Source organism: Vicugna pacos, chromosome 32 (genome assembly GCF_048564905.1).
Source record: "Vicugna pacos chromosome 32, VicPac4, whole genome shotgun sequence".
In the NCBI taxonomy this organism is placed as follows: domain Eukaryota; kingdom Metazoa; phylum Chordata; class Mammalia; order Artiodactyla; family Camelidae; genus Vicugna; species Vicugna pacos.
The window spans coordinates 17,316,377-17,344,279 of record NC_133018.1 but is presented as its reverse complement, the minus strand read 5'-3'; the positions used below and the strand labels follow the sequence as shown (position 1 = coordinate 17,344,279).

The 27,903-nt window shown below is 42.2% G+C and overlaps 1 protein-coding gene across 1 annotated transcript; it reads right to left on the bottom strand.

Annotated features, from left to right (window-relative positions):
* Nucleotides 1-312: 312 nt before the first annotated feature.
* Nucleotides 313-27,836, bottom strand: BRAP (BRCA1 associated protein). Its single transcript, XM_006204839.4, has 12 exons — nt 27,587-27,836; nt 25,688-25,849; nt 24,813-25,011; nt 23,408-23,597; nt 19,323-19,436; nt 17,499-17,647; nt 13,950-14,025; nt 13,354-13,492; nt 12,889-12,998; nt 10,718-10,807; nt 6,105-6,208; nt 313-2,736 (listed from the first exon to the last, which is right to left on the bottom strand). The coding sequence occupies exons 1-12, from the start codon at nt 27,666-27,668 to the stop codon at nt 2,373-2,375; spliced, it is 1,779 nt and encodes a 592-aa protein (XP_006204901.1). The 5' UTR covers nt 27,669-27,836; the 3' UTR covers nt 313-2,372.
* Between the last annotated feature and the right edge of the window lie 67 nt (nt 27,837-27,903).

Genomic DNA, 27,903 nt, shown 5'->3' with positions numbered 1-27,903 from the left:
CACCGAGCAAGCAGGGAGGGGGAAGTCGCTTCAGGGCTTGATCTCACCCAGCGGGTCCTAACAAGTCACACCTGTGGCAGTTTCCAAAAATGAAACAGCCTCAGCTTGGTGTAGGGCCTGGAAAAATGCCTCAGGTGTAGACACTGACTGCTTTTAGTTTGCAAAAGAATTGTGTGTCTTCTCTGACCCCACGCCTCCAAATTCAGAGAATTTTCCCTGTTCTGTGTCCGGTTCAGCTATTTTCCCTTGGATCATTCAGGTACAAGCTCCCAAGCAGACGTCAGAGAGACACAGATTTCACACGGGGCAGAATCATTTCCAAGTTGGGTTATTTTAATGCAATTTCACTGTTCAAGATAGTCTGGATATGTTAAGTGGTTCATTTCCATCCTGCAGAAAACACTAACAGCTTCTATCTTAAGGAATTTTGTCAAATTCAAACATGACTGTGACTGGTTTAAAAAAAATTTTTTTTTTCTTTACGTATCTTGAGATTTTTTTTCAAAACCTTCAAGTAGTTTGGAAACATTTGCCTATCTGCTCATTCCTCTGGGCACAGCCCTTCAGAGCACTTATCCCACCTGTACTGAAACTCTTCTCCCAGCTGGGCTGCCTGATGGAGGTGATCACAGAGATGAGGAGCGAGCAAGCTTTGTAAACTACTTCCGGTTCTCTTGCTTCGTATGCTACCATCCACCCCAGCTTCTGCAAGGTCAGACATGCAAGACAAATAATACTTCGCCAAAAAAGCAGGATTCTAACTAGTGTAAAAATAGATTTTAAATAAAATAGAATCTCTATAGGAAAGAGAATTAGGTTCTGCTTCCCACTCCCGTGCTTGCTTTAAGATATCTGTATACGTAAGTCCGGGGGGACTTACAGAGTTGGTCTGCCCTACGTAACAATTGAGAACGTCTGAGTACATTCATGTTGCCAAGTTACAGGTGAGGTCCTCTGGGAGACGCTGCAGCGCATCCCACAAAAACGGACGGTGATTAGGGATACAGTTGGTGTGCTAACAAGTAACATGTAAGACATTTAGGTCGGAGAGGATGAGGCCTAATCATAAGCTAAAAACCAATTCGTTAGTGTGATAATTTGAAAACTTTGGCTAATTATAAAGACAAAGTAAAACTCATCATTTAACAGTACGCCTTGTTAACCTATCCAGCTAAGTCTTCTGGAAGCTAAATTTCAAAACAGGTCTTACTTTAATTTGGCTCAATTACTGTCTATCATGAATTACTTGACATTTCTGTTTCTAGAGAAGGTACTCAGTCCCTCTGTTGGCCCACAAGCATTATATGGCTGTTTTAAAGGGACCTTTGTTAAAATTCGAGTTTTCAGATTTAGCAACAGCCTTTGGTTATATCTTGAAAGCAAAATTGAAAATCTGCCCAAGCTCCCACTAGCCACAACCTGAACACACAGCCCAGTCTTTTGTAAACACTCAGTAAATACTGATCCCAGCGAACTACACAGCAGCCAGCCAGCCAGCCCGCCAGCGGCCTCACTCTGCCTTTTCATACGGCTGATAAGTGCCTGCTTATCCTTGCTGGGTGCTAGAAAATCCACTCTGAAATTTGAGTGTTGGAGCAAACATTCTTTTTAAGCCTCCTCCTTTGAGGTTCACAATGAGGCGGGAGGCATCACAAGTAAACAAAGTGGGAATGCCACCATTTTCCCTACACTGGGTCCACTGGGTCTGGCCGGGGCTGTCTGTTTTCACTGGGTAGACCTGGAGCAAGAGGAGACGGCTGCTGGGGACAGGCCAGTGCCTGGCTTACAGACCCAGCCTCTTGTGACATTCAGCCAATTCTTCAATTCCCCAGAGGCAGGGAGGGACGAACAGTGACAGGAGACTTACGCTAGGGAATTTTCATAACTCCTCAGTGCCCAAGGAACCTCCTTCTCAAGAACCTGCTATGACCTTGGGGAGGTCTGGTGCTTTAGGGCTAGGTCATGTTACCTTCGAGGGGACAAAAAAAAAAAAATGTGACCTCTTAATCTGAGCCCAGAACTGAATGTCAAAGACAACTCAATAAATACGACGGACAATTGCACAGCAGAGTTGGGGCATCTCTCAAGTAGGAAGGCAAAATGGTCGTCAGAACGTCTGAGGTTAGTGAACTATTCTGGTTGAAAAAAGCAGCCACCTTCTAAATCTAAAACACTGCCCCCTTCCTTCAGCTCTCCTGGTCGGCAGCCCTCGCCCTGCGTCACACACACACTAGCAAATGAAAGGTCCAGACGACTGCGGCTTGATCCTCACTCGTACTTATTCAGGGTCCACCCTCACATTCAGCTGAGGCCCCAGCACGTCCACGCTGCGCCGGGGAAAACAGTCTCGGGGACACCGGCTTCTCTGAAGGTCACTTGCCCCTCTTGCTGCGGCCCTTCCTGGAGGACAGCTTCCCACCGGCACCCGAAGATGGGGGGCTGGAGGCCGAGGCCATGGCAATGTTGATCTGTCCCTCCTGGATTTCCTGCCGCGTCTCGGCGGGCAGGTGGTTGATCTTCTGCTGCGTCTCCAGGTAGAACATGACGTCCCGCAGCTGCTCCTGGATCTCGGTGATCTGCAGGTCCTTCTGGTCGCAGGTCTCCTTTAACACCCTCTCCTCCTCCTTCAGCTTGTTCTGCAGGAGGACTTGGTTGGCTCGCAAACACTTGTTCATCTCCTGTTCCTCTTTGAGCTCCGTGGTGAGTTTGGCCACTTTCGTGTTCAGCTGAGTGCACCTTTTACGAAACAAAGGGAGACAAAGCCCATTTTTCATTTGCTGACACAGTCTCCTTTCTGCTCTGGGATTGAAGAGAGGAGATGTGACCTCAGAATCCACTGAGGGCAGTCCCCTTCCTCCCATGGTGCGCGGACTGGCTTCCTGCCACTGCAGCCGCTACCGAGAATAAGAATTTTACTCTAGTTATCTCAAGTGTAGCCTTGAGACAACTTTTTTTTGAGCATCAGACAGTTTTCAATACCAGAAACTATTCTGTGATTCATGGTAAAACTTATACTGCTTCTCTGTTTTGTTTACATGGGTGGCTTAGAGATGACAGCTGTGATAAAGAAGTTATGAAGAAAAGTGACATTCTTAAAGAGTCAAGTGCTCTGACCTCCCTGCATTTGCTGGAGAAGAGTTTTCAAGACTAAGGAGTGCCTTACTGATGTTCAATCTTATTCCCGAGAAAAGAATTACAAATTAAAACACCATCTGAGACACTATTTTCATGGATCAGAATGCCACAGAACTGAGATGGGGGAGAAGAGGCACTCCCACGCACGGCGCGGGCACTGGAGTGTGAACTGTACGAACTCCCTGGAAGTCAACTTGGCAACATCTATGAAAATCAAAATTTCACCTGCCCTTTGACACAGCTCTTCTACTTCTAGGAATTTGTCCTATAAAATAAATACACTCAGGAGGACTTCCAGTCAACGCGGCGGAGTAGTAGGATCATGAGCTCACTTTTCCTCGCCACTACAACAAAAACACAACTGACTGTTAGGAAAAAAAAAAAAAAAAGACTGCAACCTAGGGTAAAAGATCTTCTTCAACTGGAAACACAAAGAGGGAACCACAGCGGGACAGCAGGAGGGGCGTGCTCGCAATGTAATCAGGCCCCATGCCCCCTGGGTGGGCGACCCACAAGCTGAAGAACAGTTAAGTCACAGAGGCGCTCCCCCAGGAGTGAGAGTTCTGAGCCCCACGTCAGGCTTCGGCACTGGGAGGAAGAGACCCCAGGACGTCTGGTTCTGAAGGACAGTGGGGCTAAAAAGAGACATCATTCTCTTGGGAAGTGTGTACAGAATCTCACGAGCACCAGGTCCAAGGGCAGAAGCAGTGATTTCACTGGAACCTGGGCCACACCTGCCTGCTGGTTTTGGAAGGTTTCCTGGGGACGTAGGGGACAGCTGTGGCTCACTCCTGGGACATAAAGGCTGGTGGCGGACATTCTAAGAGTGTTCATCTACATGAGCTTTCCTGGAGGCTGACATCTTGATTGCATATTAGCACCAAGACCCAGCCCCACCTAACAGCTTGTAGGCTTGAGGGCTGGGAAGCCCCAGGCCAAACAACATACTGGGAGGGAACACGGCCCCACCCATCAGCCAACTTTCTAAGCCACACACACCTCTAGACACAGCCCTACCCACCAGAAGGCCAGGACCAAGCTTCACCCAGCAGTGGGCAGTCCTGCCAGGAAAACCTGCATAAGCCTCTAGTCCAGCCTCATCCACCAGGAGGCAGATACCAGAAATAAGAAAACAACAACCTCAAAGCCTGTGGAAGGAATCCACACAGACCAGACTCTACACTGGGACCAGCTGGACCCTGGCCCTTGGGTGACAAGGTAGGAGTATACCGTCGGGATGCACAGGACGTCTCCCACCTCTCCAAGGTCGAGAAATGCAACTAACCTACCTAAAAATACAAATAGAAAGATAGACAGTATGAGGCAGTAGAGGAATATCTTCCAGACCAAAGCACAAGATAAAATCCCAGAAGAAATACGTGATGACGAGATAGGCAATTTATCGGAGAAGAGTTTAAAGTAATGATGGCAGAAATGTGCAGAGAACTCAAGAGGAGTACCGATACACAGAGTGAAGTTTTTAGTGAAGAGTTGGAAAATATAAAATGAGTAACACACTAGAAGGAACCAAGAATAGACTAAATGAGGCAGAAGAATGGATCAGTGAGCTAGAAGACAGATTAGTGGAAATGACTATGGCAGAACAGAAAAAAGAAAAAAGAATGAAAAGAGAAGGATGCTTATTGCAACACTGTTAACAGCAGTGTACGACTTGAAACAATGTCCATGTCCATCAATGGGGAACTGGTTAAAATTATGGGAGCTTCATACCATGTTACAAAGATCAGGATAGATCTACGTGTGCCAATACAAAAAAAAGTCTAAAACGGAGTATTTTACCAAATAGAGTACCTAATATTATTCAATTTTTGTAGGAAAAAAGATGTGAGATGTCTACATGGGTACAGCAAAAGATATGGAACAATAAATATTCACTGGTACCGTTAATAAGGGTTACCACTGATAGTAGGACTTAAAGGGTAAAAGAAAACTTTACATTTTTAATACTTAAATTCTTTGGAATAGTTCAATATGTTAGAGTGCTGAGAGTATAAGAGAATTTTTTATTTTTATTTCTATTAATGTTGTAGTGTTTTTACAACAGTTAAAAAACACCTTTGGTGAAGAGTTTCTGTAGGGATGATAAATCCTGGAAACATACAGTGATTAGTTGCACAACATTGTCAAGGTACTTAATGCTACTAAGCTGTAAAATGAAATGGTTAAAATGGCAAAATCTATGTTATATAGATTTTACAACACACACACACACTACTAAAAATATCCAACTACTGGCAGTGGGGGAGAACAGGTGAAAGGTATATGGGACTCTCTGCACTATCTTTGCAACCTTTCTATAAAACTAAATTGATTCCAAAACAAAAGGATTATTTAAAAAAACAACTTTTTAAGGAACAACTATCCCCCTTAAATTTATTTTTCATCCATTTGTCTGGAGGTAAAAATCCAATTATTTCTGTGAGTATAACTTGAACTAGAAAGGTAGTTTTGATCAGCAGCAACTATCTTTCCAATTAACAGTAGTAGAGTATGTTCTTGTCATGCTGTTGATGAGTTTTTTTTTTGCTCCATATTCAACATCTTTGGCCTTTAATTCCTGACCAAGGCCAGAACACATGCCATCTCCAGCTTAGACAGAAGTCTCTTCCCTAACTGCCAGCTCTCAGGCATCGTGGCTCAGAGAAGCTCTGGGCACAAGGAAATTGCTTTCCACAGGCAAAAATGGAAGATGCTTGTGCGTATCGTGAGCCCGGGCATCAGGACAGAGCACTGAATTCCACATGGCATCCATCTGGTGTGAAACACTGCATTTTTCAATAAACAGGAAGTCACAATAAATCTGTTCCACTTAATGAGAGACCCCTGAAAACCTGGTGATCCACACACTTGACCATGAGAGTGTGTCCACAGGTACAAAGGAGATTATCTATTTATGGAGCCTGTTAGAATATAAGAGTTAATTTAAAAAATATGCCAATTATACCTACTTTCTTTCCACTGACTGCTTTTCTTTCAGGAGATCATTTAGTCTGTGCTCCAGATTATCACATTTCTCAATTGTTTCTTTAAATTTAGTCTTCATGTTGTTAATCTGAAAGAGCAAACAGAGATCAGTTTCATTTCACAAAGACAAAGCTGTGTGGCCTTGGGGGCCCAGTTTGCAATTTATTTATTTTTTCCAATTACCTGTCTATAACTTTGACAAGCCAAACTTAGAAAAGGTTAGACAACCATCTGAAAGAGTTTCTGCAATAGGAATAAAAGTTGTGAGAAATCCTTTCTTTCTTACCATTTCTCTAAACCAGGATGAACAAGGGATCAGGAGCTCCTCATGTCGAGTGAAACTGCTTGAAAGTGAAGAAAGAGCTTCAGGCAATAGAGCAGGAGGTGGTTTGTCAGAGGCCACACCAGAACTCCCCATTCTGAACTCCCCATTGTTCTTTAACTCCTGAGATCATATTCTCAAAGTTACACTTGACCCTTGAACAACATGGGGGTTAGAGGCACCTGAAAGGCGGAGTATTAACTTTAACTTTAGAGCTGGCCCTGTATCCAGGTTCCGCATTTACGGATTCAACCACCACGGATCCCTCAGGACCGCAGCGGCCGTCTACTGAAAAAAAATCCACATACAAGTGGGTGTGTGCATTTCAAACCTGTGTTGTTTAAGGGTCAGCTGTATTATCCAGATCATCTGAAGATACTTACTTGTAACAGCTGACTCTAGCTGTCTGGATTTTGTTTTCCCTCCAAACTCACTATTAATTTCCTCATGTTCCATGAAGCCACGTGGAACATGAGCAGTTCTTGTTTTATTGAGTTTATATAAAGGCAGTTTACAGAGAGAACTAATTCATATTACATTATCATAAAAACTTTAGAGGAATTGAAAATTCTAGTGTGTCAAGTGTCAGATGGCAGCAATCCTAGCCAGAAGTCTGTTGAAGTCTAGCTAGGTAAACACTGGGTTCACAAGGGCATGAAGATTTACAGACTTGGGGAATGCCTCAATTCTACTGGTCTAAGGGCCACCGGGAGAAGACAGGTGGATTATGAGGTGATTAAGTATAGGAAACAGAAGAAACTGAGAATTTAAATCCCACAGCCCAAGCACCGGATAGATGTTTTATAGGCAGTATCTCATTTATTCTTTATAACCAGCCTATAACTTAAGGATGTCAGCTTTTTATAGAATCTGCAGCTTAGAGAAAGGTAAGGCAATATGCCCGAGGTGACCCAGCCAGAGTGAGGTGGGTCCAGGACTGGACCCCAGGTCTGGGTCCAGAGCCAGGTTCTAAATCTTTCTCTGCACTAGACAGAAGGCCAAAGCTCTACAGCAAAGGAAAAGTGACCTCTGGGCAAGATCTGAACTCTAAGCAGAGATCCAGGATGCATGCAGCATCCATCAGGCCAGGAAAGGGGCCACTGCTTCCAACACTTTCTTTTTAAATATGTGCCATAAGGCCTGCCTTGCAGGTCTCTAACAGCACTGCTCTCTTGCCTTTTTTTTTTTTTTTAACATTTTTTATTAATTTATAATCATTTTACAACGTTGTGTTGCCTTTTTTTTTAAATAAAAAAAAACTGCTCTGTAGAAATTAACTTGAGAGCCAACATCATTAAGTTGGAAGAACATGCAGTTAAAGGGAGACTTATAAGAGTTCCTCTGTGTCATAAAAATAAAAAGAGCTTTAAAATTGCTCTAATTCTATTTGGTATTAATTTTCTCCTAAACATTGTTTTAAAATAAGACCACTAGATCCTTTTGACATTTTCTCTTAGACTGACTCAGTCAGTTTAGGGAAATTGGGAAGGACAGAAATAACCATCAAAAGGAACTAAATTGTTTTGGTCACCAAAGACAAAAAACAAACACAAAGCCAAACACATCTAAATCAAGATGAAATATACCAAGTAACCTCAAAGAGGTTTTTAATATTGCTATAGATAAATGTTACAGTGGTTTAAATCAGTGGTTTTAAAAACATTGCTGGCGATCAGCCCTCAGTAAGAAACACTTAGTATATGTACACACCCCTGAAACAAGAGTTTCACAAAACAATATTAAATGCAATACACTCTGATATCTCTTCTGTTTAATAAAAATGCCAGTTTGGCCCACCAAGCTCATTTCACAATCCAGACAGAAAAACTGCGATTTACATACGGAGCTAGAGGTTTAAAGAGAAAAGAGGGGAATTCGCCTGCACTGAAGGTCTACTCTCTATTCTTCACACATGGCTCCCTGAAAACTGAGAAACTTCAAGTGGGTACGATCTCTATTTTCTAGAACAGACTCTGCTCATACACTAAAATAACTATGCTACCTAAGGCATCTGGGGGACTGGAATTGTATTATACTTGAAGCCCACAGTGGATTTCACCTTCGGCGTCTCCCCTCCACTGCATTAACTTTTTACGAAGCCCATGACCAAGAATTGCTGACAGTGAAATGCATGGTCAGTCACTGTTTCTCCCTGCACCTGCTCTACTGCTGGAGGTGCCAATGGACAGACAGAGGACGGGTCAAAAGGGGGACAAAAGGCTTGATCACCCATTAACTTACAGATAAGTGACATTTTTTTTACTAGAAAACAGAACATTCTTTTTCCCCTTCAAGCTTTTTATTTGGGGCTGCCCTTGCCGGCCACCATGCCCCTACCTTAAAGTAAACACACAAAAGTGTCACATTTTTAGCATCCCTGCCCCTTGAATTGCTTTTCATAGGCATGTGTTAAGGAATGCAGTTAATCCTAAAGAATCTTAGAAAGCAGAGAGAATCCTGAGCTTAGCTCTCAAGGGTCTGCACAAAGAACTTTAGGTGGTCACGCTGGGATAGCCTGTAGAAAACCCCATTAGTGAGGCTGCTCGGAGTCGCCAGGGCTCCTCCCTGGGAGCCCAAAACTTGACACCAAAGGGCAACGACCCCTGCTCTGCCTGCCTGCTCTGCCTGCCAAGTGCTGTCAGAGGCGCATCCGTCCCACACCAACTCCAGTCAAGCCCATCCAGAGCAGTGTGTCAAGTGACCTGAAGCACTTACGGAAAGGTACTTCCGATGATTAGAAGGTTCTTGTTAAGAATTTCATCATGAACTTTTCACTGAGGATCATTTTAAAGCTGGTGTTAAGCCTCAATGAAAAAGACCTGATTTCTCTTCATTTGTGGGCATCCTCAGAAATTGGAGCCCATGGGCCTGGCATAAAGTAAGAGCTTGGCTCTGCCTGCTGAGCTCCAGGAAATTTACTAGCTACCACTGAGGAGAGCCCCAAACCCAGAATCCCCCATCTGACGGCCCAGTTACTGGTGACGATACACAAAGTTATTAAAATATCATTTAAAAAATTCAAAAGCCTTTATTTAACACTAAGGGAATCACTGAATTATGATGATTGTTCCTAGGTCCTGAGAATGGTTCCAATGGCCCTAGTTATACACAAATGCTCAGGTGCACACTGGTTTTCAAACTCCCTTCTCTGGAACCCTCAGGGTTCCTTGTACATGCAGGAGATAAAGGGAAAACCAAGGAGGTGGAGCTCTGGGTCACTCTGGGCCAGGTTTCTACCAAAATCACATTACTTTTCTCTTTTTCCCATTGGAGTAGTGAATGGCCTCCTCTTTGAAGGATCATTTTGATAAATTTTGAAGACCACTGTCCTAGACCAATAAGGTGCCATGGTGACAGCTCAAAGCTCCAGCATCTCTGCTTAATTTTATTCCCTTCAATTTCTGCTTTTCTTTTTTTATATTAAGAAATAGCACTGTGCATTTTAATCTCTATATTCACTTCAATTTCGCAGCACCATCTTGGTGTTTCAGAAGCCCGTATTCAGCTCCCCAAAGCAGCTGTTCCTAAGTTGACAAACCAACTGGCTGACTCAAATTACAAACCCTCATGTACATACTTCTATTTTTTTTTAAATGGAATTGCACAAGGCACTAGAAAACCTGACTGAGGTTAACAAACAACACCCCGACCTCAAAATACCAAAATCCTCAAGGCTTTAAATTCAAGGTTTCTTTTTTTCGGATACATACCAAGTATTTTATTTCTTCCTTAACTTAGTATAGGGTGCAGCAAACAATAAAATTGTAATAACTTCTTCTTGATTTACTAGTCCTAGGGGAGAATATATGCCCGTTTCCCTTCTCTGAAATTATGCTTAGTTGATTATATTTGCAATACTGTATTTCTGTCTCTTCCTTTTCCTCTTTTTGAGTAACTGCATTCTTCTTGTGATCTAGAATTTCTCGTTCCCTGATACTGCCTTCAGGGGCGAAGTCTCCATTATAATGACAATTCAGGGGTTCAGCACTCCCTCCTCTGGAATGCTAATCTAGAGTTACCTTGCTGGGGTGAGCCAGCTGACTCTAAATCTTTCCTTTTTTCTGCCCCACTCACCAACCGCCCCCCCCCTTTGCTGAGATATAACTGACATGTAACAAAGGTTTCTGTTTACAGGCAAAACAGTTCTCTCCCTCTAGGTCAGACTGAGAAGAAAGAGTCTTAAGATTCCTTTTTGTCTGTGCTCTGCCTTCTCCCACCCACCATCAGGCTGTCCTACCAAGCGGCGTTTCAGCAGTCACCAAACCAGAAACTTACTTCCTCTGCTGTGTCCTTCTCAATCCGAACTATCTTGTTTTCCCAGTAGATTCGCTGAGATTCCAGCTGGCTTGTTAGTAAATATGAATACTAGAAATGCAGAGAATAAGCACAAAAACATAGGTCACTGTTGCCAGTCTTTGAAATTCAATTAAAACCTGACTTATAATGACTTGCAGAAGAGTAAGAGGAATGTTCTGAATGTATATTACACCTTGGTTCCACTCAATAAACCAGGGGAACACAGAGGTGACAATTACACTTATGTCCTCTGGGGGCTTACAATCTAGCTGAGGACAGAGAAATGTACAATTAAAAAAAAAAAGACCCTTACGTTTCTATTTAGGCTGATTTTAGAATCACATGGTTTTAAATCAAAGCGTAACTCAAATCAGCTCAATCGTGTACCCCTCTCTGGGAAGCCAGCCCTGTCACTTCCAGCTTTGGGTTAAGCGCCCCCCAGCAACCTCATCGCTGTTACTTTCATTAACAGCACTTAGGATATGAGCACTTCTAGGGCATGAGCACTTCATCATCAGTTTACCTTCCTCTCTCCTTGACTAGACAGTGAACTCTTTGAAAGCGAGGATTGTTATCTTTATTTTTGTACCCAGTGCCTGGTACATTCTGGATGTCAAGAAATGTTTGCTGCCTGAGCGCATGAATGAACAAACAGTGCCGTGTAACTACAGAGAAAGGATAGACGGCTTATGACAGGACGATCTCGTAGGATTTCTGAGAGGTGACATTTGAGAGGGCTCTTGATAGACAGGAGGAGAGGGAGGGAGATTCTGGTGAACATAGGACCAAGATGTGAGCTGCAAATGTTTAGGATCTCTTTAGAGATGAAGTAACACCAACGAGGCAGGGTATGGAGGGATGGGGCAGTGGAAGACTCTGGGGTATTACGCGGAGAAATGTGGGCCAAGGAGTGGCAAGATCACATTTGCATTTTGGAAAGACCATTCTAGAAGACTGGCCGAAATCTAATCATGTTTGCAGGTCAGAGACTGAAAGAGCAACAGAGAGAAAGGACAACTGGGAGAATGTGTGTGTCACTAGAACATACACGTCATGAGGGCAGGGAGTCTGCTCAATGCTGAGTTTCCAGCACCAGGAACTGTGGCTGACAGACGGCAACCCTCAATAAATATTCACTGAATGAAAACACTTAATGTGGAAGAGTTTCTTATTCCAAAAACTTAACATTAAAGATCTGAACTTTTTCCACATCAATATAATTTATAAGGGGAGGTATAGTGCATGAGAGTGCATGCTTAGTATGAATGAGGTCCTGGGTTCAATCCCCAGTGCCTCGTCTAAGAATAAACCTAATTACCTCTCCCCACCAAAAAAAAAAAAAAATATATATATATATAGATATATAATTTATTAATGTTAACAACATCAGCCCTATTTTAGGCCATTCCATTGACCTTCAAACTCTGAAGATAAGCAACTTCTCACATGTCCACTTCCTCCCAAGGTTAAGGTATTTGTTTTTAAAATTACCATGTTGAAATGTATATAAAACAGAACATGTTAAACTTTTCCTTCCTACCATCAAATTTACACATCAATTTTATAGCAGATGGGATTTTACAACTATGGATAAAAATCAGATCATGCTAATATTATTGTTTCCTCAATTATATGAGTACCCCAAAGTGGCTTTATCTATATATGCATCCAATTCACAACTGCCAGGCCAATATAAGTGAAAAAGCTTCTCAGGCATGGGAAGGTGCTACTGGGGTTTCCTCATCCTCACCAGGTTTGCTCAATTTCCAACTGCTACTGTGATGCCAACAGGCAGAGTCTTAACTTCCAGTTTTATCACAGCTACGGAAACCTTTTTTTTTTTTTTTTAATTTTTGTTTGGTGGAGAGGTGATGAAGTTCTTATTTATTTTTAATGGAGGTACTGGGGATTGAACCCAGGACCTTGTGCATGCTAAGTATGTGCCCTACCACTGAGCTATTCCCTGCCCCCAGAGGACAACCTTAATACTAAACTTGAGGCAACTAGGAACATAACGTTGAAAATAGCAAGGCACAGTGAAACACAGACTCTCGAAGAAAAAAACCAGAATAAAAAGCCCAATCTTTCAAGTTACAATGGTAAAAACCAATAGAAATAGGTGTTCAGTAGTGACTGATAAAAGATCTTACCTCTAACTGTAAGGCATCTATTTTCTCCTCCTGGCAAGTATCACCCTCACATTCATACTGCACTATTTTCCCATCTGTTTTACTTGCAACCAGTCGATGGACATAATTATCTAAAGAAAAGAGTAAGTCAACCAAGGCGTGTTTCTTCAGAATGAAAGGGTCTCCATATGCCTTTAATTTTGACAAAATTTTTGTTTTTACAAATCCAAATTAAATCCCTTGCAATACTTCTTTAAAAGTGGGTTAAATTGTTTGAATTTAAAAAAAAGAGTAAGCGGGCAGGAGTGTAAGTGTTAACCCTCTTTATACTGCATAATTCAGGCCATTCATAGGAAACGGTGCCTAACAGGCCACCATAAGAACTGAGGTTTGCCACAGCTGTCGGGAAGATTTCAAGCTGTGAAAGAAAGCGGAGACATAATCAGACAGAATGAATCCAAATTAGAAAATGAGAGTGGTGCTCACCTCCGGCGTAGTCCCAGACTCGATGGTTGGTGAGCTGCATGGCATACGTGTGCTGGGTTTCCTCAAAGTGTTTATAGGCATGTCGACTCACGTACCGCCCACATCCTATGTGGCCACAGATTAAACAGATCCAAAGGTTCTGCAAAGGAGGCAAGACCTAACTTAGCTACATAAAAATACACGACCTGGTCCACTGAGGGGGGAAAGAGGCCTGACACAGGATGAGATTTACAGCTGTTACTACAGGAGTTTTGAATAAATATGCTTAAAACCCAAGAAGCAAGGATGCTTTTATGGGTCATTTTTTTGCTCTGGTTTTTGATGTAAACTCCATGTAAATAGTGAGAAAAAAAAAATCACCATTCATCAACAAAAGCCTAGGGCTTTTCAAAGGACAAAGAATGAAAGCATAAAAGTATTTTGTTTAGGAGTAAAATTGTTTGTGTATTTCTATTTTTTTGCTTGACCCTGGACAAAAAGGAAACAAAAAATCAGTCTCAAAAAGAATGGAAAAGAATTTAAGCCACAAGGGGCAGAAGAAAATCCTGGAGAATTAAAGCTGTGTTCATTATTCTTTTCCACCACTCGTTACTTACTTCCTGAACACCACACTCGAAACACTTATTTTCTTCTACCGGCTCTGGTGTTTGACAATATCGGCAAACAGGGCACCTGTAACGGACGTGAAAAAAATGATACACATTAAATATAAAAGACAGCACTTACAGAACCCAAAAGTCCAAAGCTGAATTTTATATCCTCCCTCTCTTATATAATATCTTTAAGTTTACCATAATGAAGGCTATCACTCGAAAGACAAACACTTTCAAGATACTCTCAAACAAAATGAAAAAATACAAAATCTTGATAAAGTTGAGCAAAAGGGAGAAATCTTGACCTGCTTCATACCTTTTTCCACTCTTCTGTCTAATGCTTAGGTAATCAAAGACTAAACATTTACAGGTGGGAAGCAGAGACTAGAGATGAGTTGTTAATTTGGTTTCAAGTCTGTATGCTCATAATGTATTTTTACTTCAATCTACCTTATCACTACTTCCCAAAGTTTTAAATCATTCAAAATGTACCCTGTCCTCTCAAGGTTGCTCCTGAGAGTTGAAACTAAAATCTGTAGTACATTTCACTAAATAAGAAAAAAAAAAAAAAGGGAAATGTTAATGTACTTCATGAAATGCACATGACAGCTAACCATACAATGAATTTCATCTGAAAGAGGACACCAGTGTTCTGTGAGTACTCAAGTTTTGATTTACAAAAAGCCAATAAAAATGGCACAGAAGCACAGCTTGTAGATACAAAGAGAAGGAAGGTGGTTATCAGGGGCTGGGAAAGGGGGAGATAGATATTGGTCAAGGGGTACAAACTTTCAGTTGTGCAAGATGAATAAGTTCTGGAGAACTGGTATGTGTACATCAATGTTGACTACAGCTGGCAACATGGTGCTGTTTTCTTGAAATCTGCCAAGAAAGTAGAGCTTGGGTATTCTAACCACCAAAAAAAAGAAAAAAAGGAAAAAAGGAAAACGGTTAAGGTGTGAAGTGATGGATGTGCTAACTGGCTTGGCTGTGGTGAGTAATTTTACAATGTGTATATGTACCAGGTCATCTAGTTGTACACCTTAAATGTATACAATTTTTGATTATCAATTACACTTCAGTAAAACTGGGGGGGGGGGGAAGCACTGAAAAAATCCACTAACCTCTTTCTATTATACTCAAGACAAAGTAATGCTAAGTACAGTCATGAATATTTTTGTATAGAAAGTGGGTTATAGTTGAGGCTCACTGAATTGGCACAGAGAACAAAGAAGGCTCAAGATATCACTAGTATCAATTTGTCGCCCAACTGATTAAATAAAATCAAGAAAAGGAAACAAGCAGGAAGAACACTAAGCTCTTATCGCAGATGAGGACTGTGTTTCCCAAGACAAAGCTAAAAGATTTAGTCTGTCTCTTGCTGTAGTATCAAAAGAGAAGACAGGAGACACTTGAAGAAATAACAAAGACAGCAGCTTGTACGCCGCAGCGTTGCCAAGGGTCACCCCTTCAGTCTGTGTGGTGGCTGTGGCAGCGGTGAGATAAGAAAACAACAAGTTCTGGTATCTCATTTTCTACATTGTGCCAGAATGATCTTTCTGAAATGTATGATCCTGAGAATAAAAAGGGAAAAGGGGGGAAAAATTACAAAAATAAACTTATTAGTACCATACAGTTAGCGCTGTGATACATCACCTCATCTGTCCATTAAAAAATAATTAAGTTTATGTTCTTTCTGCCTTCCCGTCAAAAATAATTATGGGTTGTCATCTTACTTTCCTGAGGAGGTATCTGGCGAAATCCTCCCTGATAAGAAACCACCCTTCGAGACCTGGGGCCAACACTGCCTTCTGTAAGCAGCCCTTCCAGACCCCCCCGGTGGGGAGCCGTCTCTATATCCTCCAGTGGCCCCCCCTGAACTGTATGCATGTTCATGGATGTGAAAGTTCCTGAGAAGGGTCTGTGATTCTCTCCCACTCAGCACCCAGCACTGTACTGGGCATATCCAGAGGCTCAAAACCCACTTGCTGAAGGCACTGCACAGTTTTGAGGGCAGCTGCCAGGTGAGTTGAATTCGGTCCCAGTTTTGGCATTCTCTGCCCTGACACTTAGAGCATGCTAATTTTCACCCTGGGCCCGTTTCCTCCTCTGTAAAATGAGGAGGTTGGACAAGATGGTCCTTGAGGAAACTTCCAATTTGAAAATGCTACAGTCCTACAAAGTTAACTTGTACTGGAAGTTAAAATTGGAGTGGAGGAAACAAAGCAGCATCTGGAATTTAAATGGTGGAGCAGATGGACACAAGACACAGATAAACACTTTACAGAATGTATACATCTCAGCATGGCTTTATTCAAAGCAAATTTAAACCTGGACAATTCTCTGAAGAACCCCCAAATGACACTGCAGAATTGACCAAGGACTCTAGAGAACTGGGGCAAGATTCTTCTCCAGTTAAATAAGTCATGAAAGAGCAAGGATCTATTTATGTGCTCAAAGAAATTTACTGAGTTCCTCCTACACATCAGGTCTCTGGCTTAGTGTGAATGAACAGCCAGATGAGGCCCCTGTTCTGTGAAGGCTGGTCATGCGGGGATGGAGAAGGGAGATTCCTGTGGACTTTCACCCCTCCTCACTCCTGGGCTTTGGGGTGTGATCCTCCCCTTCCCATGCACACCCCTCCCCACGCTGCCTTCTCTCTGCTCCCACTCTTCACCTGGCTAACTCCTATTCACTCTCCGTGAGGCGCCACCTCTCAGGCAGCCCGAGCTGGGTCAGGGTCCTGTCCTCCAGGCACAACGCTGCAACACTGCTCCTTGTAACGCTTGCAATGGCTGTGATTTCACATTTATTTGTGTGATTATTTGATTCTGCACCTTCCTCTCTGTACTAGGAAACCACAAGGCCAGCATCTGATCTATCTTTCTAGCTAAAACCCACAATGTGGTCTGCAAACAGAGCAGCAACCCTTAATTTAGAACAACAAAAAAAAAAAGTGTAAGTTATACCTCAGTTCTTCGTCTGCACAACACCACCCTACAAATGAGGCCTCTGCTGCATTAGGAAACAGGCCAGGCGTGTGCCTCACACTCAGTAACTGCGTTACTACTGGCCACCGAGCCACCAACAGCACGCTAAACCCAAAACATCAGACTGCTGTGGCCCAGTAATCTTTGATAAGAAAGCCAAAGTAAATAGTAGTGCAGGTGATGAATAAGATTTTAGACCCAGACTTCATTTTAGTGTAAGAGTCTCAAAGTTAACCTTTATGTTTTTCCCCCCTTCTCATTTTCTGGCTCTTGGAAGGAAAGAACAACTCAAGCTGCTTTGGGACATTCCAGAAGGATTCAGAATCAGCCTTCTAGACTTGGTCTAGGAACGCTGATTTCCATGTGAATCAAGGAAAGCAAAGAAAAAACACGGATGGCCCTTCCATGTGACCTCTTGATCATGTGGTTGTCACTGAACAGGTTTATAAAATCGAATACCTGGAGTGGTTTATTTGGGGGGTAGGGATGTGTGGCTGCTTTTAATTCTGGGAAAGGGTAACAACGGGCTTTGACAGGGGTGGGGACGAGCTCCCGCACTCACGTCGTGTCGTCCCAGCGCTGCAGACACTGGCTGTGGAAGCTGTGGTTACATAAGGTGGTGAGGATGCCATTCACCGACTCGTCCATGCGCTCCAGGCACACCGTGCACTTGGGGAGCTCAGTCAGGTCCATCACCGGGAGGCTGGCGCCCTACAGGGAAACACCTCCAGTGAGCCCCACTCGTCATCCACCAGTTCTAACATATTTTTTTAAAACAATAGTTTTCCTATTGTTTTTTGACTCCTGGGAGGATGTAATCAGTATTACCGCTTTGTGAAAATAACCTAAATTGGTAAGATTTTCATCCATGAAACAAGTATTAATTGCGCACCTCCTTTATTCCCAGCACTGTGCTAGGAATACCAGGGATACAGTGGTGAACAAAGCAGACAGAGATCCCTGCCCTTATGGAGCTGGCATTCTAGGGAGGGAGCCTGCCGCCAGACCTTAACAGGGACTCTAAAATGTTAGCAGACTCCGAGCTCTCGCTCTGAATGGCCATGACCAAAATAGAACAAAAAAGGAAAAAAAGCAGGAGGATAGGAGTGGATTTGAATGATTTTTTCACAGAGTAAGTGATAGTAGTATCAACGACACAGATTTTATTTATTTATTCATTTAACACACAATTAGTAAGTCCCTCTATGTGTGCCAGAGACTGTTCCAGGTGCGGAACAATGGTGAGAAAAAACAGAGTCAGTAAGTCCCAAAAAAACAAAGTCTGTCCCTGTCCCCGCAGAGCTTAGAATCTAGCAGAGACAGACAAAATTCAAGATTTATAAAAAGCATAATTACCAATAGTCATAAGTGTTATGAAAGAAAAGAACAGGAAGCTACAATAGGGTGTGAAATAGGGGACGTAACAGTCTGGGTGGTCAAAGAGGCACCTCTAACACAGCAACGTCTGACCCGAGCTCCACCAACTGTTAGGACCACTGAGGCAAAGGTGAGGAGGCAAACACATAAGGACATGCTGACAAAAGTCACGTTAATCTACGGTCCCTGGAAAGTAGATATTTACAGGAAATCTCTCAAGAAGCTGTGTTCATTTAGAGAAAGGAATTTCTAAAACCAAGGCCTTGCAAGCACCTGACAAAGGGGAAGCCTGAGTTTAGCACATGCCAATTTTTAGTCCACCTAATCTAATGACAGAACAATCTAATCAGAACTTATCCCCATCAAGCTGAATTCAAGGTAAAAAGACCTTTAGCTCCACTTTAAAAGAAACAAAATATTGAAAGGATAACAGAGCTGAATCTACTATTTCATAAAATGATCCAAGTGAGCACATATTATAGGAAAGCTTCCCAGGGAAGGTGGGAGATCAGCGCAATTACAAACTGTTATCAAAACAGAATCAAGAATTAGACGAGGATTAAAGGCTAATATTTAAAAACAAAAACGTTTCTTTTAGGCTCCAGGCCATGTTTCATCGATCTGGAAGAGATGAATACTCAATTTCAACCACAAAGAGAGTATTCCTTAAAAAAACAAAAAATTTGGACAATAAAAAAAAAATTGAGATGAAATTCCCATAATAGAAAACTTGCCATTTTAAAGTGTATAATTCAGTGGTTTTTAGTCTAGTCACAACACTATGCAACTATCACCATCACCCGATTCTAGAACATTTCTATCACCTCCAAAAGAAACCTCGTCCTTGTTAGCAGTCCTTGTTCCCTTCGCCCCCTCAGCCTCGGGCAACCACTCATCTAACTTTCTGTCTCAGACGGGCCTAGTTTGTACTTCTTCACAGATACCTTAACATTCAACTTTATACCAATGTGATACACTTCTATCAAAGGTAAGAATTATTCACACTTACATCTTCAGATTTCAGTACTTCGGCCCTCTCCACATAGACCAGCTGGCAAACGTCATCTTCTATTGAGTTGAACTGGCGGCCGTTGCATGCCATATAGAAACTATCGGCGTCAGCCTAGGTACATCAACGGGGAAAGGGAAAAAGTTGAGAGACAGCCTGAAAACATGCTTTATATTCAAGACACATGGCTTCAATTATTCTCTTCATCAGCTTTTAAAATGTATACTTAGGAGAGAAAGCAACCGCCAAAAGTAACATTTATGGAAGCAGGTTCATAAGCGAACTGAACTCTACAGGTCAGTATCTGACATTCCTGCAGTTTTTCCTGACACATGACAGTTCTACCTGAACTAGCAGAAGCTACTGAAGTGTAATAAGCTGTCAGCTACCACAATTTTAATACGTACTCAACCAGCAACAGCCAACATTTCCCTTGGTATCTTTTTTTTTTTTTTGTCTCTAGCCAGCACTTTCACAGCAGCTGAAAGTCAATGCTTATTTTTGCAAAGCTTGGAACCAAATCATAACCAACGACTGTTATGGAAGAGCTCTTTTAAACAAATGTCAGCGTCTATGTTAGAAAAAATACAGGACCAGTGGAACTGGTATGGAATGAAAAGTCAACTTCTTTTCAATAAACCTAATAATAATGATGATGATGATGATGCACGCTAGTTAGGTTAAGGATCCTATCAGGAAGTTTTAAACAACCTAGTGTGTAATACCAAAAGCTAAACCCTTGGCCAAAGTCAAGAGGTCCAAGGTGAACCAGCCTTCAAAACACTAATGGTCGCGCTCCCTTGCAGTGGAAGACACATAAAGCTGCAAAGACACGCATCCATTTGTAAATATGGATACAAGTAAATCAAACCTTCCTGTCTAGCCTTAGTAGAAAGTACCACAGGGATAACTGCAGCTTTTAAGCTCAGCAATTTTCATAGGCAGCTGAGCTCAGACAAGCCTTGGCCTTCACTCTTACACGGGCAGCAGCCCAAACGGAGGAAGCTGTGTGCTCTGGCCCTACCAATGCAGACAAGCTGCGTGAAGAGAGGAAGGGTGTTCAGCAAGAGGAAATGCCGCACTGCCAACCTCCAGGGAGGGATTCAACTTATACCAGGCAAAAATAGTCCTTGCTGTCTGCGCTCACAGGGTTCTCAATCTTACAGCCACTGGAAGTTTTTCAGTAGCTTTTCATTTCACTCTGATGATGTAATTCAAGTGTGGCTTCTTACTTATTTATGCTTTCTTAATACGACCAAGTGAGCTAAGCCACTGAGGAAGGATGCTCACTTCTGAACAAAGTTTTTTTTTTTTTTTTTTTCAGTGGGGGACTGCAGTGGGAGCTTTCCTTCAGGAAACAACCTGTGTACTGGGTACAGTGCATCGAAATTCAAAATGTTGAAAGCTAGTTCTAGGCTATTAAATGTCTTTTAACACTAAGACGAGGCAGCCTAAAAGGGTTTACCCCATTTTTCAAGAGCAATGACTTTTTCCTGAAATACTTTTGGATGAACAAGCAGCACAATGAGCAACCGGCTTCAGGCGCAGAGGGAATGAGGGCCGTGGGCCAGCTCCTCAGGGCTGCCGGCACCACCAGGAACCGGGGGGCGCCCCCAGCTCTGTAAATGCTCCCTAAGCGACCATGTCTCCTCAGAGGAAGGGATAAGGTTGGTGATACTGGAAATGTGACCAAATTTACTCAACACCAAATAAATTATTCCCTTCTTGGGGAAGCTGTTTATATATATCAAAGAAGTGTACATTCTGAACACAATTTCTTTAAAATCTTGGTATTGGAAATGCAACTTCCCCTACTCAAATATTACTGAGCACTCAGCCTGTGCCAGGCACCGTGCTATGTACTAGGACAATAGCAGGGCACAAAATACATGTGGTTCCCACTTCAACCCATCACTGAAATGCACAAAAGCCTAAAGCTGACTGCAAAAAACACGGAAGAAACAACTCGTTTAAAATGCTTGCATTGTATAGAGCCCCAGATTTAAAGAAATTCGGCTTTTGTTTTTTCCTACTCCTTTGATTTTATTATTCTCTTCTCAGGATGAACTCAGAAAAAGAAAAATCCATTATGATCAGGATTCCTTTACTATCACAGTGATCAACTAGTGCTGAGAACATATTTTTAAGTTTCAAAAGAGGGATCTCCTAAGCTGGCCTGAGCATGCAAGGGAAAATGAGCCAGTACACTCCGTAGAGAGGTTGTCTGTCCTTTTTTGCCCCCAAGGACTACAAAACTGAACCCCCTCCTGCCTTCCTGTATCCTGAATAACAAATTCCCTACCCAAGGACTAAGGTTCCTAAAGGTCACAGTACAACTCTCTGGGCACATCTAACACCTCCAGCATGCGAAAAGCTGAGGCCAACGGAAATTCAGGAGATGACAAAAGACACAGAGAAGGCCTATTAGTTTTTTTATTTGTTTGTTTGTTTTGGGCAGGACGAGGGAGGTAATTAGGTTTATTTATTTATTTTTAGAGGAGGTACTAGGGATTGAACCCAGGATCCTGTGCATGCTAAGCATGCGCTCTATCACTTGAACTATACCCTCCCCCGACCCAGTTCTTAATAAAAATTCTCTGGTGAGAAAAAGAAGGGAATAAGAACATAGTTAGTTGCCAAGGCTATGGAGTCAGACCGACTGTGTTTGAATCCTAACTTGGACATTTATTAGCTGTAAAGCCCTCGGCAAGTGACTTACCTATGTCTGTTTCCTCAATTATAAAATGTGAAAGACACCTACCTCATGGCACGGCCGAGAGGACTCAAGGAGCTAACGCATGACAAGCACCTAGCACAGGCCTGGCATCTAGCAGGTACTCAGGAGTAGGTGGCTATTGAGTCTGTTCTCACTAGGGCCCAATATTAATTTAACAACTTCAAGTCTTATACCAGGAGGGTAATTCTAGGCCTTAGATAATCTGTGATAGGATGAGCCTCAGACCCGAAGATCCAGTATTACAAATAAATAGTACAACTCATGATGTCAAGGTCAGGGATCTATCCCCAAGGGAAAGAGCATGCAGTAAGCTGTATCACAGTCTCAGAAAAGATCCGTAAACTTAAGCACCTTGTACTTGGTCAAAAGACAGAGTGGGGGCTTACAGCTCAATGGGAGAGGTGCATGCTTAGTATGTACGACGTCCTGGGTTCAATCTCCAGTACCTCCATTAAAAACAAATAAATAAACCTAATTACCTCCCCCACTAAAAATAAAGAGATAAAAAAAAAAATGAACAAAAATGTAAAAGCAAGAGAATATCTTTCTAACAACTTTAGAGCTGAGGTGCATGCAAAATGGTGTTTAATACAAGTGAAACAGACTAGATGGCAAAACCTACCTAAATCAAAAAGTCTCTGTTATAATGCTCAAGGATTTTAAAAGCTGAAAACATCACTATTCTTTCAGTGTTTGTCTCTCTATTGCAGTGGTTTCCAATTAGAACCCTAAAGTACCTTTAATAATTCAAAGAATGTCACAAAACCCGTCTTATAACCAAAGTTTTAAAAATATAAAGGGGAGGATATAGATCAGTGGTAAAGCATATGCTTAGCATGCAGGAGGTCCTGGGCTCAATCCCCTGTACCTCCATCAAAGTAAATAAACAAATAAATATCTAATTACCCCCCCAAATTTATAATGTAATAATAAATAAAATTTTTTTAAACTATAAAATTGGATTTTATTTTCAAAAATGTGCCAAAGAACATCTACTAAAAAGAGAATGATAAAAGCAGGGGCAGTCTTATAATGGCAAATAATATGGTGTCGGCTTCAAAAAGTTTGGGAGCTACTGTTCTACTGGAATAGTTACTACTGGATAAATAAATAAACCAACAAACACAACCCTAGATTTCATACCCAATCCAATTCTGAAAAAATAATGGGTATGAATTAGAATTGCATGTCTGCTGATGAATTTGGAAATATTTCTAGAATTACAACAATACCCTAGAAGATATCAAGGCTCTTCAGTGCAAAACGTTGCAAACCACACACAGCCAGTATCATACAGTTTCAACAACAGTTTCTGTGGCAAAGAGATTTTTAAGATCTTAACTTTTACCTGTGCACTAAACTTTATCAGCACCATATATTGATTTGGAGTAGAGTCTCTGATGATTTTCATTTGTTCAATTACTTCATGAAATGGGGCGACAAACTTCATAAGGTCATGACTGGTCATTGTAGCAGGGACTGTGAGAATACACAGCATGGCACTGCGCCTCACATCTTCTTTTAAGGAGGTCATCTTACTAATAAGACAATAATTAGACTGTCTTGAATAGATGAGGTATGGTTAGTTCAGACAACACTAATTAGACAATTATTATGTCCAAGAAAATAGGAAAAAAAAAACTTATAATACTTTATAATCAATTTAAACAGCTCATTGTTTTACCTGAAAATACACACTACATGGGCAAATGCAGAATCCCTGAATGTATATACCTGCAGGGGAGTTTGAGGTAAGCTTTGAAATGTTCTACATTACACCCACCATTGAGTTTTTTTTTTTAACCACTGATATTTCTAATCTTCTGTTAAAGCCTTGTTATGTTTAAAAATCTGCATTAGACAAATTTGCAGTTTGTATTTTGTTCTCTTTAGTGTTTTTTTCATTCGTTCTTTAATAATAACTGTCATTAGATAATGTGGATGCACAATTCTAACTACTGACTTCTCTCAAAGGGTCTAAAAGACAAAAGTGCTCTAAATACAAGAAGGAGAATTCTGCACCATGAGGATGTAACTGAAGATTACAGAAGTGTTGCTGGGTTGGAATAACTGGAATAGAGGAGAAAGAAAAACCTCCCACAATGCAATTTGCTTTTGAAATGCTGCAAACTCCCTGCAGCTGTGATCAGCTGTGATCCAAAATGGCTACTTGAGTACTACTCTGTTTCCCAGCGGGGACCTAACAAACAAGTTAGGACAAGGAAAGCCTCTAAAGAGATCACCTGCCAATTATCCAAGGAGCTGGTGGCCCAGGTTGTAGATTTATCTAGCCAAATGCTTCCATTCCTTCGGCCTCCAAGAGGCTTGTTTGGACCACAGAGAAAGGTAAGAAAGATGTGATGAAACTGCAACCCATTAATTGCTCTGAGAAGCTTCTTTAGTAAAGACTTGGTGGGAATATGAAACTACAATGATGTTATAGATCAGTTATAATTTTTCGCCTCTTTTCTATCTTCCTTCCTTTCAATTTCCCAATCACCTGTTGCTTACCTTCTCAGGAAAGATTTTCCTAGGTATTTCCTCAAGTGTATCTACATATTACTTTGATAAGAAGCTTTGACCCAAACTATAAGATTAACCACATATAAAACATCTCAGAATTTTTTAACACATAAAACATGAAAGTATTATCCTTTTGAAAATTAAGATATCCACTTCCCTTCCGGGCAAGAGATTTTTTTTCTCTGCCCTATGGCAAAAATAAACTCAAAAGAAGAAAGGGTTTTTCTTACTTTGTCTTGTACAGATGCATAATACCATGAACTATTTCAACTGAGGGATTTCCACTGAAGAATGAAATCTGGTCTGGAAGCTGTTTGGATGGAGAATCAGGAGCAGCATTTACGCATTCTTTACTTTGATCTTTACTTCTCTGTGCAGTGGGGGATGCTTCAGAAGACTTCCTTTCTTCCACTGCAGCTTTCAGCTCATCTTTCACAAACCAAAAATTAGCAGATTATACACTGATAGTAAATATGCTGAAGGATTCTAATGAGATGAAAATCTGAAGTCAGATAAATAAACTTTGATAGAGCAATTATAATGTATTGTATTAAGAACCATATTCACGGAACAACAGCATTTTGGGGGCATCTTGACTTGAAAGTGCTCCCTGCCCCATAAAAGAATCTCATTAATATCCTCAGAAACTCAAGGATGGCTCTTACATTTGGCAGTACCAAAATAAAGCAGGTGTCTTCCATTATGCACTCCCAAGGGGACAAACACTTAGGACTATTAAGTTTGAAAACCAAACCTGCCAGTTCTGACCGCCGCCATGCTGGAGATGCAATATACATCCACTGCCCTAACTGGAGTGAGCTGACCGGGGGAGACACAACATGCTTATCTGGATGAAACATGATCTGCCACTGACCTAGGTGGTAAGTAGCTCTCCTCACTGAACAGAGTTGTCAACCCAGCTTGTGAGCATTAATTTAGGATAAATATTTAGAGAAGTTGAAACATGGCCTGACAACCTCATGTAACCTCACAGAGACACTGAAAGATAAAAGTATGCTCGGGGTCATAATCAGGGGCTCACTGAACACCAAGTATAAAACAGGAAAGATTTACAAAAGACAGCCTAGGGTTTTAGGCAGCATACCTGGGTCAGACTTCATGGTTTCAATGATCACATCTGTCATTTCCCGACGGCCAAGGTGCTGATGTATGATTGCTGCTTTCTCCCCTGGTGACTTCCCTTCTAAACAGGCTACTGCTGAAGCTAGTGTCTTCTTTTTGATCTCCTCATCAGACATTTCCCCAACTAAAGAACACATGAAAAATTAATACCTGGTAGTAAAACAAGCTCCTCCCCACTCTCAATGTTTCTATCCATAGGTTTCCCTTTTCTCTCTCCCCAAAAAACTGTAAGATGTCTTTGCAGTGTCCATATCACCTCTGGGGCTCCTGCAGTGCGTGACAGTCAACAAATGCTCAGTGCAATATATTCAGAAATGCAGGGCTGTTCTAGTGAAAATCATGCACTTTAAAGGAAATGAACAAGAATAAGAGCTTTGACAGTGATTATTCTACTCAGATAAACCAACAATATGGTAACACTCGGTAAAGTGAAACTGGTTATTGAGCCACAATTGAAGGTATCAAGGCCATTAATTAATAAAAACTTTAAAAAACTTTTAGAAACTTTTTGAACACCCTGGGTTAGCCTTACTCTACCATGCCATGAAAATTTGTGACCCTTGTCTTAAATCACAAAAACACACAAAAATGGGAAAGAAATGTAGAGACCTGACTGAAATATCCTTAATATAAGCTCTGTCACAGCAGAGACCAGGCTTGTTTTGCACACCGCTATATCCTCTGCATTTCTACCACACTGCCTAGCACACATTGGAAACTCTTTCAAGATCTGCTGAATAAATTAATGGATCAATGACTGACCCATGCAGAAGTGTATATGTGGCTAATGTCAATTTAGCTGACTTTCAGGACTCAGTAGCCTATTAAATCATTATTTTTAATTTGCAGCTCCAAAATTCACATACTCAGGGAAGTTTGCAATGACATCATCCCTACTAGCCCCAGACCCCTTCTCCAAGCCAGAGAGATCCTCCTATAATAGTTCTCCAAATTGTTTCTTCCTTTCCCTCACTACACTTAACACAGTTGTAATTCTACAGTTATTCTGTAATTATTTAATTAATCTGTCTCCACTAACTAGAGCGAACTGCTGGTGCCATGGAGCAGGGACCATGTCTCTTTTTCTGCAGACATCTAAAGCTCCAACAGAGAGTGAGCATTCAAAAAGTATCTCTTGAACGAATGTTGTTGTCAGGTGACTGACTGAGGTCCAAGAAACAGAAATATTTCTGTATTCCCCACTAAGGAGGCTGTATGGCTGATAATGAAGAACTCAGACTCTCAAATCCAGCTCTCTGAGTTAGAATACCAGTTTTTGCCACTTACAGATAATAGTCGGCAAGGCACTTAAACACTAGGCTTCAGTTTCCCAATTGGTAAAAGGGTCATACACCTATCTACCTAATACAGTTGTTGTGAATTAGAGAAAACGCACACAAAGTGTTTAATACAGTGTTCGGATATAGAAAGTGTACCAATTTTAGTTAAAATTATAAATTTTGCTACAGGGTGCCTAAATGGATAGCTTTCCAAAGAGGAACAATTTAATTAAACCAGGGTCCGTCAGCGTCGCTGAGGACCCAGTCTCTACTTTCACAAAGCCTAGAGGGAATCAACTCAAACAATTCTAAACCAGGGCGGACAGAGCGACGCGCCAAATATAAACTGAGCTGCCGTGGGAAGGCACCTGGAAGGAAGGGCGAGGAAAGGCTTCCCAGGGATGCCATCTGGGAAGGCCCTTCCTAAGAACGGATGGAATGAGAGGGATCCCAGCCACCTCTCGGCTTCTTCCTGAGGTAAAGCCCTCGCTGCGGCCCTTACCCGGACCCGTACTCAGGGACAGCGAGCCCCCAAACTCAGGCCCGAGCTACAGGGGAGGCGGCGAGGCCGCCGGACTCACCGGCGGCGCTGAAGTCGAAGCCGGCGGGGACCGGCGAGTGTTCTGCGAGCTCCAGGCGGATGACAACCAGTGACACACTCATAGGGCAGGCGCTGGCCGGCGTGGGCCCCGGCGGGCTCAGGCGAGGCTGGGAGACGAGCCGAGAGGCCGAGAGGCCGAGAGGCCCGGGGCGGGCAGCGTGGCCACCGCCTCAGCAGCAGCAGCTTCTCGCGCAACCCTCGGAACCACAACAACCTCCACTTCCGCCTCCCGGCCGCCGTAGCTGACCCGGGAGGTTACGCAGGCGCGGAGCGACGCGGGCTCCGATTGGGTGCGGA